The 19726-nt window shown below is 38.3% G+C and overlaps 1 protein-coding gene across 21 annotated transcripts in view; it reads left to right on the plus strand.

Moving 5' to 3' along the window:
• The window catches only part of camk2g1 (calcium/calmodulin-dependent protein kinase (CaM kinase) II gamma 1), an 84715-nt gene extending 66223 nt beyond the window's left edge, over window positions 1-18492 (plus strand). Inside the window, exons 10-23 of one of the 21 annotated variants that reach the window (XM_081393360.1) lie at window positions 1770-1892; window positions 2633-2716; window positions 2828-2870; window positions 3588-3650; window positions 8520-8560; window positions 9015-9101; window positions 10424-10468; window positions 11087-11141; window positions 12508-12612; window positions 14476-14619; window positions 16194-16269; window positions 16536-16630; window positions 16741-16987; window positions 17921-18368. In XM_081393360.1, coding sequence (XP_081249486.1) covers window positions 1770-1892; window positions 2633-2716; window positions 2828-2870; window positions 3588-3650; window positions 8520-8560; window positions 9015-9101; window positions 10424-10468; window positions 11087-11141; window positions 12508-12612; window positions 14476-14619; window positions 16194-16269; window positions 16536-16630; window positions 16741-16973 — 1194 coding nt within the window. In that variant the 3' untranslated portion in view covers window positions 16974-16987; window positions 17921-18368. Of the gene's footprint in view, window positions 1-1769; window positions 1893-2632; window positions 2717-2827; window positions 2871-3587; window positions 3651-8519; window positions 8561-9014; window positions 9102-10423; window positions 10469-11086; window positions 11142-12507; window positions 12613-14475; window positions 14620-16193; window positions 16270-16535; window positions 16631-16740; window positions 16988-17920 lie in introns of all 21 variants that reach the window. The other 20 variants (XM_081393371.1, XM_081393376.1, XM_081393377.1 and 17 more) reach the window with 20 other exon arrangements.
• The last annotated feature ends 1234 nt before the right edge of the window (window positions 18493-19726 follow it).

The following is a 19726-nucleotide window of genomic DNA, read 5'->3' on the forward strand; positions in this document are numbered from 1 at the left end:
GTTTTCATTATATGTACATAATATTTTCATTGTACTAATATTTCCCATTGTACATGGGAGAAGGAAATGTTCAGCTGAGCATGGACCCCTGATTTATATAATAAATGTGGTACTGCCTGGTATTGTATAGTATAGTCAATGAAGATAAAGATGTATGAAATGGTTTTTCATCCCATTTGATTTTTTTCTCTTAGTATTTGGTAATTGATGGACACAGAAACCAAATTATATGATGAATAATGATGAATAATTAGTGCAAAAATACTATACCGGTCAAAAGTTCTAGATTTGGTGTTCAAAAACATTTCTTTTCAATGTTATTATCATAATAGTAATATTTTTATGGAAACTGTGATAATTTTTTTTTAGGATTCTTTGATGAATAGAAAGTTCAAAATTTCAGCATTTATGTAAAATATATATTTTTTTGTAACATTATCAATGTTTTACTGTCACTTTTGACCAATTTAATGCATCCTTGAGGAACTAAAGTATTCATTTCTTTTTTAAAAATCTTACCAACTTTTGCAAACTTTTGCATGGTAATGTAATAACAGAAGACAATAAATATTATAAAGATAGTTCTGGCTCTAAATTCTGATTGGATGATTCCTTCTGTTGACTGGTCCCACTCTTTATTGTTTAGCATTTTTCTTTGTTAGCATGTTATCACGTGTAAAGTAAATAACACCCAGTAACGTTGGTACCATGTACCATGGCATAAATCTTAATCCAAATCTCTACAGGTTGACACATTGCTATTGTCACACAGTATATGCCGTAAGAATCAAGAATAGGAAACCTTACCCTGAGCTTCTCTGTTTTGTACTTTTGTAACCTTTCGTCATGTGATCACAATCAATGAGGTGTAGTTGTGCCTCATCATCCATTGCAAGCTTCTGTCACTGCCCCTTCCGGCCATGCGTTCACATTTGAATGCGCCGTCCGCAGTCCTGAGTGGCTGTCTTTGCTGAAGCAGCGCACAGTAGTGCAAAAACGCCCCACCCATGACATGTTTTAGCGGTGCCCTGAGCCAAAAGCGCAGCTGAATCAGTGTGTTTAAGGGCTTATGAGCACCTGCAGTGTTTCGAAGTACAATCCACATGCTCGTTTTAGCTGATGCAACACAGCTTGATGCGCAAACAAATTATACTTCCTGGAACCTACCCAAGGTTTTCTTGGAACAGACAAAGGATTTGTAACGGATCTCCTGGTCCGAAAGAGGAGGTGCGACACACATTCAACACTGATACAGACATAGCTTTTTATTGGCTAATTACAACTGCAATTTTCTCTAGTTACGGGCTGCAATGAAGCCATGAGGTGTGAAATGCGCAAGCAACATGTTTCGAGCACCAGCCGTGCCGAATAGGCCGACTATAGGAGGACTGACTGGCGTGACTCATTGAATCCTGTACGCTGCCTTGTGACAGGTTTAATTTCATTAGGCCTCGATGCAGACTGCTCTGTATGTGTGTCAGTACGTATTGTGGTGTGAAAAGCTCTCTAGGCCAGTGGTTCCCAAACCTGTCCTGAAGGCCCCCCAACACTGCACGTTTTCTTTGTCTCCCTACTCAAACACACCTGATTCAACTCATCAGCTCATTATCACATGGGTTAATTGAGCTGATGAGTTGAATCAGGTGTGTTTGATTAGGGAGACAACGAAAATGTGCAGTGTTGGGGGGCCTTCAGGACAGGTTTGGGAACCACTGCTCTAGGCATTCTCCTGCATATCTAACATTCGCTTGTGATTCTTTCCCCTACAGTTTCCTTCTCCGGAGTGGGATACGGTCACCCCCGAGGCCAAGAACCTCATCAACCAAATGCTGACCATCAACCCAGCTAAGAGAATCACTGCAGAGCAGGCCCTCAAGCACCCATGGGTCTGCGTAAGTTATCTCTCCTGAAGACTTCATTTACCACAAGCCCCGAGCAAGAAAGAATCATTGAGTTTAATGTGAAATGCAGCCTTTCACATTGTCACTTTTCACATATTTGAGCTCTCAGAATAAGTTGATGTGTTTTAGGTCAGAATAAGTTACTTAAAAGAATAGTTCACTTATATATAAAAATTGTCATTATTTGACATTATCTGAATTTTGAGTATGTCATACATTTTGAAAAATGAAATTGAGTAATGTGCCCGTTGCTCTTTTCTTTGCAACTACAATGAATTGGGATTGGAGATTTCAAATCTTTTAAATGCATAGGTCGAAATGATTTGTTCACAAATCTGACATAGTTCTGGTTCTCGAGTGCAACTCAGTCAGGAGATTGAATGAATAACATAAACTTCTCTTTTGGCTGTGTTCCTCTCACAAAACTATCGTATGACTTCAGAAAACTTAGATACAACAATAAGTCAATACAATACTGTAAGTTGTATGGACTACTTTTATGGTGTTTTTGCATTCTTTTTGAAGCCTGGAAGTTCACCATTCATTGAATTGGAAAAGGGACAAATATATTGTGAAAATAACCCCTTGTAGGAATTCATATAGGACCACATGGGGTGTGTGTAAATAATAAAACAATGTTCTTTTTTGGGTGAACCATTCCTTTAATTGGTTCAAATACCTCTATAATACTGATGTGCAATTTTTTCTTCATCTTTTTTTGCTCGTTTCAGCAACGGTCCACTGTGGCGTCCATGATGCATCGCCAAGAGACTGTGGAGTGCTTGCGCAAGTTCAATGCCCGCAGAAAACTCAAGGTACGGAATGGGTTTGAAGGGTCTTCATCCAGTCTTCATCCCTTGGGTAATTAGTGCTGAAAGTCCTGTTGCCATGGATTAAACACTCTATTTTTCTCTGTCTTTGTTCAGGGAGCCATTCTTACTACTATGCTGGTTTCTAGAAACTTCTCAGGTGAGTTCCCTCATTCTCCTGGGATCAGGTAGGAAAGTGCAAAGTCATGGATGAACTTGGCCCACCTCTTGAACTCTTGCTCCAGTTTTCACTATAAAAAAAGATCTCCAAAGGCTGACTCAGTTTAATGGAAGGAAAATTCCCTTTTGGATTACAGGAGTATAAAGTTTAAAAAAATTCTGCTCCAAGTCTGTATCTCGGTTTCTTTGAGCTGTTAAGGATTTCTCTCTGAGGCTCGAGGATAACAGTAAAGGAATATCTATAACTTTCTTCTTCATTTGTGTAGTTAAGTTAACATATGCGCAGTTTATTCTCTGAACAGACAATGTTTACTCAGATTTGTGCAGGTATATCTTATGTCTTTCATATAGCAGGTTTGAGAGCTTTAGCTTGATTTTAGAGACAGATATTCTAGACCAGGGTTCCTCAAACTTGGTCCTGAAGGGCCACTGTCTGGCACAGTTTAGCTCCAACCCTGATCAAACGCACCTAGCTGTGAGTTTCTAGTGATCCTGAAGACATTGATTAGCTTGCTCAGGTGTGTTTGATCAGTGTTGGAGCTAAACTCTGCAGGACAGTGGCCCTCGAGGACCGAGTCTGAGAACCCTGTTCTAGAACTTAATTCCTTATAAAAAACAAAACAAAGATAACTTGATCAGTAGAGGGTTTGAAAAAATTCCATAGCTTCTCCCAACTCAACGCCTCTCTGTCCAATAGTGGGCCGGCAGCATACCAGCCCTGCTGCTCCCACCACAAGCACTGCCGCGCTTGCACAGGAAGGTATGTGAGAGTGCATCTCCTCACCTCGCCACCAGGGGGACCAGCGAGCCCCCTCCACAATTCCTTCAAACCCCCGCCCTCCCTCTGCTCTATCCAATCAGCATGCATCCAATGAGAAACCTGCCTTTCTTGCCATCACTTTTTACCTCTTGCCATCACTGGTTTACCTCAGTCTTCACTCTCATGAACAACGTCTGCTATATAGTCTTGGAGAAGTTCTCACATTTAAAAGGATAGTTTCCATTTCACACACAAACGTCATTCATTTGAGCAATGTGTTAGAGTTTATGGATTAGCATGTCATTTTTTTCAGCCATGTTTTTACTATGCTTTGCTATTACCTGACCATGTAATTCTGCATTCATCTAGCTAGCTTTTAACCCTACAAGTTGTAAGAATTATTAGAGCAGGTTCAGTTATCTTCCCACCTCTAATCTGGGTCTAATCAATGAAACAGATCATTCAATTTAAAGAATAATTCCTACTACGCATCTGTCAAATTCAACTTAAAAAAAAAAAAATCTATTCAAAATTAAAACCATTTTCTAGGATTTAATTATTTGGTTATATATAGATTTTTTTATTATTATTTTTTTTAATCTTTGACTTTACTGATCAGTATTTGTTACCATATTTTGAGAATGACTCTTATAGCAACATTTGAAGTATCTTACCTTTTGTTCATCTCTCAAAAAGTCTATTTATTCGTCGCCATAGATTGGCTTTTATATGCGTGAACAAATGATATCTCATTTCATCTTGCAACTATCCCCAGTTCAGTTTACACACAGTGGCTCTAGGCAAACCAATCCAATCAATACCACAGCACTATATTCATGTTAACGATTGCCACCACGAGACCCACCATCAGCTTGCATGCATTATCGTCTGCATGGAGTTAAAAAACGCGAATGCCGCTGCTTCTCCTTTGATTAGACTTTCTCTTTTCCTCTGTCTTTCTCGCTCTGTTCCTCTCGGTTAAATTGCTTCAGCCCTTTTTGGCTCCCTCCTTCCCTGCTGTTCAGCTTTCTGGTGTTTTGTGCTATTGGGTTAACTAGCTTTTAAGTGAAGTCTGCTTTAGCTGAAGATACAGGACCCCGGTCAGGTGTCTGTCCTCAGCTCGCCTCTGTGCTCTCCACCTCATGGAGAATAATGAGGTTTGGATGGGATGGAGGTTTGGGGGTTCTTAGATCTGTGTCCTGTGTCATTAACTAAAGCAGACCTGTGCAGCCTAGCCAATCCACCATTGCCCTACCACTCTCCTTTCAACTCTTCCTCCTCCCCTCGCCAAGAGCGCAGGGGCTTAACTACATGGACGGGCAGGAGTGGGGTTGGCTTGCTGCCAGTCGTCAGACCCGATGTAGCTGGCACACGTGTCCGGTGAGAGCCAGGTGGTCTGCGGGGAAGGAGGCCCGCTGGAGGGCAGATGGACGACACTGTTGACAGTGTCTCTGAGTCAGGAGAAAATGGAGAGAAGGTCTCTGGTACCAGTTGTGTTGTCTGATCAAATTGAATTGTTACACTCTTACCAAAGTGTGGGACAGCTGTCTGTCAGAACCAGTAAATGTCAGCCAGCTGTCATCTTCAACGAGCTGTGTCTGAGCAGCTGCCGTCATGGTGAGAATACTCTATATGTACAAAATGGGCAAAGGAGAACAGTTAAGAAAAGATCAGATCCTTGCAGATCCCTCAGGATTATGGAAAACTAACAAGAGCTCTTCATTGTCTTGTTGAACCTGTTAATATGTACTGTTTTGGTTGTTTCTGCAGAAATAGGATCTGTTCAGAATAGCATACAACGTACTTCTCTTACTCTTTCCGCAGGATTTTCTGTATCCATAAAATTCTCGACGGAGCTATAGAAAGCTACCCATTAGCATTCCCATTAAAGTAGTTTGCAATCTGGATGCTGCCAGGAAAATGCACTCTTGGCTCACTGTTTGAAAAGTAAAATTTATAAAATGTTACCTCTATGTACAGCATCCATGGCCTCAATTACCACAGACAATCTCAATTTAAATGTATACACTCCCATTTTTTTAATACAAACTGAAGGACAATCCAAAGAGTTTAAAGTTGTATTTAACCTGGAATATTCCTTTAATGTTCTTTTGAGCCGTCCAATCAATGCTCTCCATCAGTTCTTGGCTTCAACTAGTACTGTAAGTGTTTATAACTCTTTATATATTCTGTTATTGTTAAAGCCAGTCCTCAAGTTGAATATGTTTGATGTTAACCAATAACCAGTAATGACATCTCATCAATGTTTCTTCATTCTTTTTTAAGAGCTTTTCATTATATGACCAAGCTAAGACTTTTACTGACCAATTGATTATGAAGATATGGCATGTTAGTATGTCTGCTTTGTCGCCTGTTAAATCTATAATATATATAATTTGTTGCTTGCACAGGTCTGATTTAAAGTTGTATTGAATGTGTAATGGCTGTTGTAATTGATTTTACTAGCTCAATCTGCTGCCTTAAAGACCTTTTTTTCTCTTTTGAAGCCTGAAGCATTATTTAATAGGGGTGTGAATATTTGCTTAAAATTTGATAAAGTTATTTTCATTTGAAATTTGGTCACAATTATTTTGTTATGAATATTAAAGAAACCGATGCTTAAAATATGTCGGGACAATTAAACGTGCAAAAGATGTAGATTGCTGATATGGATTTGGTGGATATTTATAATGGAAAATCATTTGAAAAATGTACACAATAAATGACTATTAAATGCATTATGCAATTATAAGCAGTTAATTATTTTTTTTAATCAATGCATTGAAATTTAATTGATTCATATATTCACCCCTGTTATTTAAACTGCATTAGGATGCCACATGACCCTTTTTTTGTGTTGCATAGTATAATTATGTTATCTTTAAATCAAAGAAGGTTACTGCACTTTGTTTGAAAATGAGTTAATATCTTCCTCCTTATATAATTTATTTCCACTCAGCATTAATCGTGGTATGACTGCAGCGTGGCCGTCCTGGGGTCCCATATCCATCTGATTGTTCCGCAGTATAACTGAAGACTGCTGGCTCAGCTTTCCCAGTCACAGTCTGTGAATCCTATGAGACATAGTTAGATATGTGAGAGACAGTGGAATGGTAATGAGTTGAGGTCTAGCTTTATGACTCCTTCATCAGTGCATTGCATTATGGGACTCATAATCCCGTGCACTGCATGGCTGACCGTATGGTGAATTGCATCCACCACCAACACCTCTCACCTCATAATTAGTGAAGCATGAAAGCAGGACTGCAATGCAAACAATGCCTGCTAACTTCCAGCTTGTCCTCTCTGCTTCTAAATGAGTTTTTGTCTTAACCTTGCGATCTTTTCTTCCGATTTGTTTATTGAAGGTAAGGCGTTTAACAGGAATACAGAATGTGAAACCTGAGGTTTTTTTTCATGATTGAGGTTTTACACAAGTCTTTTGATTGTTCTCTGAGGGACTCTGAAGTATATCGGGGGCCATTTCCCCTACACTGACTCAAGACCTCCCAAACATGCCCTCTGGGAAATAACAGTTGCAGTTAAAGGAAAAATCAATTGCATACATTAGCCATGATTTTCCCTCATTATGTCTGCGGCCGCAAATGAAGAACAAATTCATTCTCTTTATCTGCTTTGAGATTGGTGAAAAATTGAATAAAATGGGTAATTTATTCCAAGTCTGTGCAGTTAGTTAATTTTAAAGGGGTTATATCACACTTTTTTTAATCCCCCCACCCTCCCCCTCTTATAGTATTAGTAAAAAAAAAAAAAAATCTCATAATTTTTATGAGCATTTTCCTCCCTCTGACCATTAAAATTAAGCAGGAATTTCTTTTTTTTTTTTTTTGTTCCTTTAAGAAACACTTTGCACTTTGTTGCACCTACTTATTGATTTTATATGTATTTATGAATAAAGTTTGAGGTCAGTAAAATGTTTAATGTATTTTATGCGCACCAAGGCTGTGTTAATTTGATCAGAAATGAAATATAGTTGTGAAATATATATTTTAATACATTACATGAAATTTTATTTTTTCCTGTGATGGCATAGCTGAATTTTCAGCAGCCATTACTTAAGTGATTTGGCGCTCAAATTTTTTTTTTTACATTTCTAAATATTTTCAATGTTGAAAACGGTTGTGCTGATTAATATTTGTGTGGAAACCATTAAAAAAAATCAGGATTCTTTGATGAATAGAAAGTTCAAAAGAACAGCATTTATTTGAAATAGAAATGTAAAATTATTTACTGTAAAAAAAAAAAAAAAACTTTTTGCATATTTATGTACATTTCTAATTCTGACAAATTCACAAATCAATGAAGTGTGCTGTACAAACTGTTGACTGAAATATTCAGAGAGATCAGCTAATTTCTAATGTTGAGTTTTAATAAATTAACTTTTTTCTCACTGGTGAAAAGTTTGAGTTTGAAGTTGCGATATGTTTTCATACAGTACAGTATTACTGTACAGAGAGTACAGTAACTCTTAAAGATCAAGGGAAAATTTGATCCCTCAAGATATGACCCCTTTAAAGTTAATTTTACCAAAATGAATTTCTCATTTGCGGTAAGTTATTTATTTATAAGTTACATCCTTTTTACCTTCCTCTCCCAAAGCTTCATATTTCTTTGGCCTAAACTGATATATAAAGATCAATGAGAAATTTCTCCTGTGGTGAAAAATGATTCTAGTCAGCATTACCTCCCAAACCCTGTATGCGAATGAATGACGGAATGCAAGCCAGCAGTTTGTTAAATGTTTTATATGGGATTTATTTGAAATATGTGCAGATGTGAGCATTCTGCTGGTTTTGTCACTCACACTGTATGTAGTAATTTGTTTTGTTTTTTTCCTGTTCCCTACAGCATGCAAAAGTTTACTTAACAAAAAGGCAGATGGAGTCAAGGTAAGTCCACAGATGTTCCTTATATAACGACTGTGGAGTTTGAGATGTTTTAATCTCTCCAGCAGCCTTTTGAGGTTTCCATCTCTACCGCTATTGAACTGGTTTTAATTCAATCACCACAATTTAGTAAAAGTATATTGGTACCCTTAGGCTGTAGTAGTCTTGCGCTCTGAGATTATTTTGCAAATTAGTAGTAGTACAACCCATGTGTTGCCTGAGCGGATCTAGTTATCAGACTGTATTATAATGATTTTGACAACAGCTATAAGGTACCATGAAATGTCCATTAGTAATTGTCGCCCTCTGTCTGAATGATGGATAACTCTGTACAGTCATCTTCCTGCCGTATGTTATTCATCTGATGTGTGATTTTTAACTGCCATCCGATCCGATCATTTCCCTAGTGAATGTCATCTCTCTGAAAAGAAAGTTGTATATGTCCTCTCTATTTCAGCCCCAGACAAACAACACTAAAAACAGTGTAGTGAGCGCTGTAGTGAACGCCATGAAAGAAAGCAACACGACCTCTTCTACACCGATGGTACCTCATTTACATTCAACACTCTTTGTAACCCATCTACTGATTTGACCGTATCCCATAATACATTTCTGCTAATGTTGTATTTGGTGCATGTCAGAAGTTTTCGCATGTACTAAATACATCAGACCTGTAGTTTGCTGTGCAGTAGATGTCTTAGTCATAGAGGTTTTTTTTTGTCCTTTCAAAGCACGCCTGGTACACATAATTGTGGTGTTTTATAAACATATCATAATGATTTGTTCTTGCCTGTAAGCTGCTGGTTTATGTCCTTCTGCACTCCTCTTGTTGGCCTCTGTAGGCGTTTACATCTACACTGCTATTACAACTACAGGCTAAATCTAGTCATCGGACGAGTTCGTCTTTGACATTGCATTTATTATATATACATGGTGCTGAAAAATAACCAGAATTTGAGCCAAGCCACCATACAGAGTAGCATACAGTAAATGTATGGATTCCAGCAATAACTAGGTAATTTGAGTCAGAGTGCATAAACCAGTCACAGTAAAGATGCAGTGTCCCACACAGAAAGCTGTCAGCTGTTCGGCCATGTTGGAAACTACTGTAGGAGTGTCCCCTGGAGATTTAAGAAAAGGAAAGCAGATTGACACTTCAGATGGGCCTTGTTTGCTCGACTGCCCAAATATCTGAGCAAAGAGAATCCTGGGACCTTCAAAACAATCCATTAAGAGCACGAGTTAACCCCCGACCCCTCCCGAGGCCTCCAAATGGCTTCACAGTGCTGATGGACAGCTAGCAACCACTGGGCTATACGAAACATACAAGACCCCAGAAACGGCAATTGGAATAATATGCACTATGCACTATTGTTAAATATTTTAAGGATTCAAATGGGTAAATTTGGGGTAAATAACTGGAAGTTAATCAGAGGAAACATATAGGGCATATAATCCAGAAATTGCTTGATTCAAGGCAGATTTTTAACTCATTTATGATTCTCTATCCCTGTGGTTCTGACAGAATGTTAGTGTAATTTGAGGAACTGCATCTTTAGATCTTTGTGACGCATGCCATTTATTATTTTACAAGTGTACACGTGTGGTCTGTTTTTCTGCAGTGAGCTGTGAGTGTTCATCAAACTAATCATGAACCTCAACCTTGTGTTCATTGCCACATAAAAAAAAAATTGTCTGTTTAGATCAATACTGTATATGAACTCAGAATCCTTATTTTGTGTCTTAGCCAAGCTCAGCTTTAAAAGTATGCGTGTGTATTCCTGGAGGATGTTGTTTAACCAGATTGTTGTGGATGAGAGTCTTACCTACTTTAATCATGATATGAAATCTTATTCAATTTTACAGGAGCCACAAACTACAGTTGTGCACAACCCTGCCGATGGTCCCAAGGTACAATTTTCAGGAGCTTTTTGAATAGGGGTGGGGAACAATTCACAAATTGCACTATTAATATTCTAAATGAATCTGGGCTGATCGAATGAAAATCTTAACTTGATTTTAAGATTTTTTTTAAATAATTATTATTTTTACTCACAAAAGACATGAAATAACATGATAATTTTATATTATACACATTTTGTAATCGCTCTCTGAATGAAAAAGTTGAATTGTGAGTTTTATTATTAATAATAATAATAATAATATACTACTACTAATAATAATTGTATAACTTTGGCAAGACTATGGGACTGTACTGTTGCTAAAAAGTTCAGTTATTTTTGAATGGCTGTCTGAATCAAAAACAAATGAATCAAATCTTGAGATTTTTTTTCTATTTTTCTATTTTATATATATTTATTTACTTGCAAAAGATTTGTGGCCCTGCACTGTTGCTAAAAAATTTAGATGTATCAAGAATCACTCTCTGAATCAAGAGCGTTGAATTGAATCGTGAGTTCTGAAACTTACTTCAGAGACCATAGCCTAATGCTATTCATGACTTTTCCTTCATGTCTCATGTTTTGTTTGTCTTGTATGTTCTTTGTCTGTCTCTGTTTCTGTCATCAGGGCTCCACAGAGAGCTGTAACACCACTGAGGAAGAGGATATGAAAGGTAGGAAAGGTACACAGATCTTCTCTCCTGTTCTCTGCATGCCTTCAGCACCGCTCCCGGTGCTCGTGTCAGAAGGGTAATCCCTCTCCTCTCCGAACACTTCCGGTACTGCAGTCCCAAAAAAAGCCTTTGATTGAACAATATCTCACATCAGGCTGGCTGTGGAGACACCTGAAGCTTTGTGATTTGAAAGCAGGGCCATGAACTTATGCTGCCGGATGGATAGGAGGGGAATTACGATAGAGGGCATTGAGACGGGGTTTGATGGATTGTGCTTTACACATTAACATGCATGATGGCTCAACCCTTTTGGTTTTCAGTTTAGAGATACAATGTTAGAAAAGGTCCATAGTGAAGGTGCACTTGACAGATTTAGCAAAGTAAATGAGGGCAAAATCATTGTGGAAAAAAACCCCAACGCATTCAGAAACATTCCTGTCCGGATGGGATTAGATTTCTCTGAACGATAGATGGCGATAGTCGTGTGAGGAAAAACAGAGACATGTTTAATTCAAACTGAAATAAAATTGCAAAGTACATCTGTGAAAGACGAAATTTACCTGACGTCCTCAGAGAAAACTAGTCCCTTCTGAATAGGGCTTTAATAAGCATTTCTATGTCAGATCACTCACACAATTTGTCATTGTCACGCAAATTAATTTGCAGCCACATTCAAACGATTTAATCCAGTTTAAATATACATATATACATCTGTTTTTAAGATGTCAGTGTCTCAGTAGGTTTCCTTGTAGATTTTGTGTGTGTGTGTCCTGTGTTTTTCACCCCACTTATTTAGATGTTTGTTGATGTGCCGTGTCTTGTAAATTCATTAGCATGTTGTGAACCGTACTGTTTTTCCCGAGGGACTCTCGCCGATACAATTTTCTGTCACGAGAAGGGCCAGGCTCGAATTCATTTCCTCTCCTTATTCACTCCGAGCCTGAACAGACAATAGCAGCTTAAAGAGCCTTATCATTAGCTCCGTCACGTCTGAGGTTAGGTGATGAGGACAGGAAATTGGCACGGAGCCTGGAGAAACAATCTCTGAGCGCGCTGTTGTCCAAGCACAACAAACACGACTCAGCTTCACCACACCCATAGATGCAGACCTGCGTCACACCATCACTCATAACTCGGCTGGAAAATCCAGGATCATCACCTGTAGTCCTGTTGCCATAAACACAGTGCTTCTTTTATCGAGAACAGCTCATCTAAACGCATCCCATTCAGCGTCTTCGTGACCGTTAAGCTATTTAGTCATGATTGCGTGCCAGCGTTGGTGTGGTGTCTGTGTTAGTTTGTTTCGGCTGGTGAAGGACATGAGAGATGTGTGTGTTTTTCCTCCTGGTGTCGTGTGGTTTTGGGGCTGTGCCAGCCGAGAGTGCGCAGGGAGCGAGCAGTGACAGTGCCGTGATGAGTCAGTGCAGTGCCGGGGAAGAGCCGCCCGCTCTGGTGGCTTCACCACAGGGCTCTCCTGCCAGTAAGTCAAGATCCTCTCGTACCACCTGGGCACCTTCAATCTCCCCCTCAAACCTTCAAGTCAAGACCTTTTTGTCCCCATCCCCACCCCCCCACACAACTCCAGCCTTTCTGCCCTTCAGCATACTATCATATGGGTCACTTGTTTTCCGTGTAGAACAGTATGTCACAGTTGTTGATCCCCTTTTCTGCTCACAAATGTATTCACCCCCTGATGCATGCTACTCAACTGTACTGTTGTAAAGTGACAGAACATGCCCTTTAGTAGCTAGATTGACCCTTTAGATGTTCTACTCCTGATTTTTCCTACATTCTCCTCCCTGATTGTGATAAAAGTATTGCACACGTCGTAAACGTTAATATGCATTTTTGCACATACACACATTTCAATAGATTCCCACAACCAAGCTACATATTTGTGATTTCATCTGTCACTGTTTGATGAAACACTACTCCATACCGTCTCTAATATATTGCTGACCTTCAGAAAAACCTGCAATAGGCCTGAGTATCTAGTGAAATTATGCTTTTATTTTCTTCTATCATTATTCATAGTCCTTTATGAATTCTAATGTTTGTTTTGAATTTGAAATAATTGTATTATATTTCTTCAACTAGGTTTGGTAAATGACCAAAGCCATTTACATAAACTACTTTTCAAAAAGTACGGGGTCAGTAAGACTCCATTCAGCAAGGATCCATTAATAAATTGCAAATCATATTAGAATGATTTCTGAAGGATCATGTGACACAGAAGACCGGAGTAATGGTGCTTTGCCATCACAGGAATAAATCACATTTTAAAATATATTAAAATAAAAAAGATCATTTACTGATAAGATTTTTGATCATATATAAATGCAGCCTTGATGAGCGTAAGAGATTTCTTTAAAAACATAAAAAAATCTCAAACCCCAATTTGAATGACTAAAACCATAAACCACAGCATTTTAAATCTAGTTAGAGCAGGTTTGCGGACATAACACAGATACAGTACTGTATATGCATAATGTAGATTAATGCTAACAAATGGGATGCTGATCAAATTGCTGAAATTACTGCTTATTTTACTATTTTTAAATTAACAAAAAAGTTGGAACTGACAAATATGAGTTACGGCTTCTGTTAAGTTGGCTGATAATGGTATAAGAAACAAAAATTGAGTTGATTCTGTGTCCAAGCCAGAAAACACTGCAGCTGCAACACATCATCCACACCTGCTCTCTTTTCTTTTAACATCTGTCTGCATCTGTCTTCAGCAGTTTCCTCCACCCTCCCTCCTGTTCATTACTTCATAAGTGATCAATTCATTGTCTACATTTTGACTTGCTTAGAACATCATAATTCCATTTTAAACTTTTCCATTCTTTTTTTTTTATTCATCCGTTTATGTGCATTCTAACACTGTTTATGAAGTACAGCAAAATTACTTTATTGCATATACTTTTATTTAAGGCATTAAAGGAATTGTTTACCTAAAAATTTAAATTCTATCATCATTTACTCACTTTCATGTTGTTCCATACCAATATGAATACAGAAGGAGAAATCTAGCCGAAATGACCAGGGACTAGGATGTTGAATATACTAAGGTTTTGAATATGCTATATAAGTCACATAAACCACTTTTATGATACTTTTTCATTGCTCAACATTATCCATCCCTATGTAATTTCATGGTTTGAAAAAGAGCTACATAAATATTCTCCTTTTGTATTCTGTGGATGCAAAAAAGGATGATAGAGTTTTTATTTTGGGTGATCTAAGATATGTGATGTACTTCATACTCATGTGTTCATGCGTCCTCTCTCTTTCTGCATGCATCATCACCTCACCGTTGCGTGTGCTGCGTTGTGTGTTGCAGCCGTCCCCGTGCATGACGTTAAACGCTTGGCATGGAACAGTTCAGAATATGCCTCATGTCAAGAGTTAGAGCGAACTCATTCTGGCCCCTGTGCCTCAGTCTATGGGGTCGGCGGTATCACAGCGAGTGTGTCCGCAGCTCAGTGTAAGTGTGTGGGGTAGACCAGGACACACACACACACACACACACACACACACACACACACACACACAGGTTATCAACAGGAAATCAAATTCTTCATGTTAATAGAATTAGCTAGTGACATTATACATGAAGTCACAGTGGGAAGTTTGTATTGTTACTGATTTTTAGCAGGTAGATTTTTAGTAGTTTAACCAATAAAGTGTTAATCCAAATGCATATTTACACGCTATAAAACACTATTTAAGCATTTAAATTGATTACATGCATTTGTACTGTTCCCATCACAGTGTGAGAAAATGTGCACATTTTTATTCTCATTTTTTTTTCTCTGTGGAAAAATAGATGAGTTCACGGCTTGTCAGAATTATCGTAATTACAAGATTTCGACTTTGAATTTGAAACTCAGAAACACTCCATTAATTACAATCATTGTCTAATGCCTTAATAATGCAAGATTAATTTGAAAATACAATAGAGTTTACTGTTACTAGAAAAGAGTTGGATAATCATGTCTAATGTCCTACTAAATAACTTTAAATGTTTATTAATAAGGATTTTGCATAACTGTTACTTGTTTTATTATATTTTTGTCTATTAATTACTCCGATATTACTTTGACATTAATAGTGTTGCCATAGAAATGTATAAATGCAGGAAGCTGAAAACCTCTGAGTAGAACTTCTAGTTTGTCATCAAGTGTTTACAGTAACTACGACATGGCGTGAACGCACCAAAACTCGCCAACCAATAAGATACAAGCTTTTCAGATCAAGGTGAAGCTGGTTTCTGAGTTTTCAACACATTTTATTTTTATTTAGGCATATGTTTTTTTTCACTGACTGATAAATTTGAGTTACGATTTGTTTGTTTGTGTCACTTTTACTCTTGGTGTCAGTAGGCCTTAAAGAGAGAGTTCACCCAAAAATAAACATTCTATCATTAATTCCTCACCCTCATGTTGTTCAAAACCCGTAAGACTTTTGTTCATCTTTGGAACACAAATGAAGATCTTTTTGATAAAATCTGAGAGCTTTCTGTCCTTCCATTGGCAGCTACGCAACTACCAATTTGACGCTTCAAAAGGTTCATAAAGAGATCTTAAAACTAATCCATATGTATTGAGCAGTTTAGTCCACATTTTCTGAAGAGACTCGGTCTGTTTATATGATGAATAGATTGAATGTAGGCTTTTATTCACATATAAACATTGATCAGCAAACATAAGACAGAAGCTCAACCGAACCTGCCTGATGCGCGAGAACAAACCTCTTGCTGAAGCTCAAACACGCTGCTCTTTATGAACTTTTTGAAGCGTCAAAACATCTTCATTTGAGTTCCGAAGATGAACGAAAGTCTTACGGGTCTGGAACGACATGAGAGCGAGTAATTAATGAAAGAATTTTCATTTTTGGGTGAACAATCTCTTTAATATGAAATTTTCGCAGGTATCTGCAGCGTGAGCAGTGCAGGTTGAGCTTATTAACTTTCCGTTGTTGTTTTTTTTTTTCTTTTTTCATCATTTAATTTCCTCTCCCTCCATCATCCCTCAACTTTCACCCGTTCTGTTCGAGTAGCTCGTAAGCAGGAGATTATAAAGATCACGGAGCAGTTGATCGAAGCTGTCAACAATGGAGACTTTGAAGCATACACGTAAGTACAGCCCACCTGCACATGACTGCAACACAGGGCTCTCTAAACTTTTGTCTTTAAGTTGCATTTTATATTAAAAATATACAAACAGGCCTATAAAATATTGGTCTAAAAGAACTGAATTCCCAGGCTGATCAGTAGTCTGTGAACAGATGCTCCTGTTATTTTGAGAGAACATTGTATCTTGCCACAAAATGCTGGTAATATCCAGTTGTATCCGGACTCCAATTAAATTGCTTCACTGTAAACATTCTTATGTACCACAGAAGAATCTGTGACCCTGGTCTGACCTCTTTTGAGCCTGAAGCTTTGGGGAACCTGGTCGAGGGGATGGACTTCCACAAGTTTTACTTTGAGCACTGTGAGTCATGTCTAACTATGAGTATAGTTGCTTTTCCTTAAATAATCATTCATTCAAGTCATAACTATTGACCATAACTGAGATACAATCAATGTGTTTGGCTTTTACAGTGTTGAGTAAGAACAACAAGCCCGTGCACACCACTATTCTCAACCCTCACGTTCATCTCATCGGGGAGGACGCTGCCTGCATTGCGTATATCCGGCTGACGCAGTACATCGACAGCCAGGGCCGCCCGCGTAGCTGCCAATCGGAGGAGACGCGTGTGTGGCACCGCCGTGAAAGCAAGTGGCTTAACGTCCACTTCCACTGCTCAGGGGCACCAGCCGCCCCCTTACAGTGAACTGCACAGGACAGGTAAAAACACCCCATTCGCACTCCGCCATTTTTCTCCGTCATTTAACGTATGTAATTAAGCCTGGATTAAAAAAAGAAGCAATAAAATAAAAAGTTAACTGGAAAGGTAATCTCACCATTGTGATTTTATTTCTCATGATTGCTTTAACTTTATTTGTCTTATTTGCAGTGTTTGGGAAAGTTTCTTTTAAAAGTAATGTTACAATATTGCATTACTCCCTAAAAAGTAACTGTTACTTTTTATGGAAAGTAATGCTTGCGTTACTTTTGCATTTAAATGGTTTTTTTTATATTTCTGCAAATTTTCGTGGAAAAAATTAAGTAATTTCAATAGAAATCCACATGAACGGGAATTTCACATGAGTGCGAATGATTTTTATCGTGCAGATTTTGCAACGGGTTCCGGTTGGCCATGTGTAATTTCCGCAGAAGGCTGCTTGGTTTGAAACTGCTTCGTACATCGCTACACTATTAACAATAGACAGTTTTTGTCATTTTGCCGCCAGAATTTAGCTAATGTGAAAAACGTTCCTGATTAAAGTGATGGTTCACCCAAACAAATTTTTATTTATTTTTTTCATAATTTACTCACCCTTATGATGTTCCAAACCTGTATGAGTTTCTTCCGTTGAACACAAAAGAAGATATTTTAAAGAATGCTGGTAACCAGACAATTGACAGCAACAATTGGCTTCCATAGTAGGGAAAAAAAACTATGGAAGTCAGTGGGTGCCGTCAACTGTCTGGTTACCAACATTCCTTTAAAATATCTATTCAAGGAAGAAAGAAACTCATAGAGGTTGGGAACAACTTGTGTTGAAATGAGAAAAAAAAAATCCTACATTTTTAAGAAAGCTATCCCTTGAAGGAAGTAAAATATGCATAAGACTGATGATGCACATTTCCATTCACAGAAAGCTTTATTTCTTTCAGTTTACCTGGATTCTCGAGATAATGGGAATGTTTCTTCTTTGTGGCTGGACGGGCATGTGAAGGCCAGCTGGATGACAGCTCTTAAAGTTACAGACACACCAGTGAGGAACTCTGACGACATCCAGTTCAACTGTCAACACCACCTATCCTGTCCAATCTTTGACCAACGGGAGCTGGCCGCGGCCGTGGCCCCGCCCAAGGGACGGTGCATGTATCTGACGCCCACATGGGGGTGCTGTTTTGTCCTTTTCCCACAGAACCATCTTCTTTTCTTTTTTTTTGCCCGTTAAAGATGTTCAGAAGGTGTTGTAAGTACTGATCTATGAATTCATAAATATACTGTACATTGTAAAAATCGCTAGCTGAACCAGAAGCTACAATCAAGTTTGAAAAAGCATTTATGTAAGTAAACCAGGATGAGAGTTGGCAGGGTGGGGGGCTGAACTTCAAAAAAAAAAAAAAAAAAAAAAATTCACAAAATGGATTAGCGCCCAAAAGCTTCTAAAGTTTACAGGTTTGTCATCACAATCATTCTTGTATACTTTGCAGATTTTTGGAAACAAAATTATACGAAAAATTAAGGGAAGGTGTTGTCTAATCCGAGAGCAGAAGTTCTTCATATCAAAAAAGAACCAAAGTGTAGTTTTTAGTCTTTTTAAGGAGTGTTTCTGTTCGGTGTTGGCTTTTAATGTAACTTGGGTCTGAGAGAAAGTTTGTGCGGCCCAGGTTTTAGTAATCTCTTGTGTTAATGTGGAACTCTTTCTTTTATTTGATTTTTTTTTTTTGGACTGACATAACACAAGTATTTTATGTTCAGTTTGAATTTTTAAGGCTGTTTTATTTTTTAAGTTAATCTAAATAAACATGTAAAGATATACAGAGATATTTAAAGGAGGTATGAACTCCCACCATCCAGGTTTAGGGAAAGATGTCGTTCCTGATCGCGCTCGGTATGTTTGTTGTGGGTGTGTGTGCGATTGGAACTTGTATAAATTGAATCCTCCATTTAGATTTAATAGGACGAAAGCCCAAGTGAACAGCACACAACTAAACGCCGACCAGTAGATTTGCCCTTCCTGTTTTGCTAATCACATGAGCGCCATAGACAAACCACTGCCTTTATACACACAGGCAGGATGTACTGTGATAGTCAGACATGAATCTCATTCCCATTTTCCAAACTCGTCAGGTTTGAGCTCAAAGGAGGACTAGTCATTTTTACGAACTGCATCATGATGAAAATAGCTTTAGTATTCGACTCGCCATCCCTTCTTCCACCACTCAGCTGCGTCGTAAATGTACTCGGTTGTTTTAGTAATGTTGGACGTGTCTAACTCACCCTGTCCTCAGTGTTGTCGTGGCCGTGGTTCATGGGGGTGTACGTGCTCTGTAAATACATGCCATTCAGTTCATCCCATCACAAAGAGCGGGTGAGGAAAAAACGAAACACAACGCGTCCAGTTGCCACAGTTACGTTGTTTAAAATCACAGTTTTAATGTTTGTACAATTGAAATTCACAGCAGTTTGTTAGATTTCACCACAAATTATATTACACAGGCTTTATGGCACTGACTATTTAAACTCAGTTTTAGTGTTACTGTTACTTAACTTAGAAGTGAGGGTTTGGTTTTTCGCAAGTGATTAATCTGTTCAGTCTGTAGTTGCACGGATGCTTTTCATCACTGCTACGGTTTTGTCTTTAGATAGATTTTAGTATAGTTTCGTTTGACGCAATATATTAAGTGTGGAAAAAAACAACAACCAAAACTACGAGTTCACCCCGTCTCCTTGAAACACATCAGTCT

This window comes from Scardinius erythrophthalmus (assembly GCF_964197995.2).
Source record: "Scardinius erythrophthalmus genome assembly, chromosome: 18".
NCBI lineage: Eukaryota > Metazoa > Chordata > Actinopteri > Cypriniformes > Leuciscidae > Scardinius > Scardinius erythrophthalmus.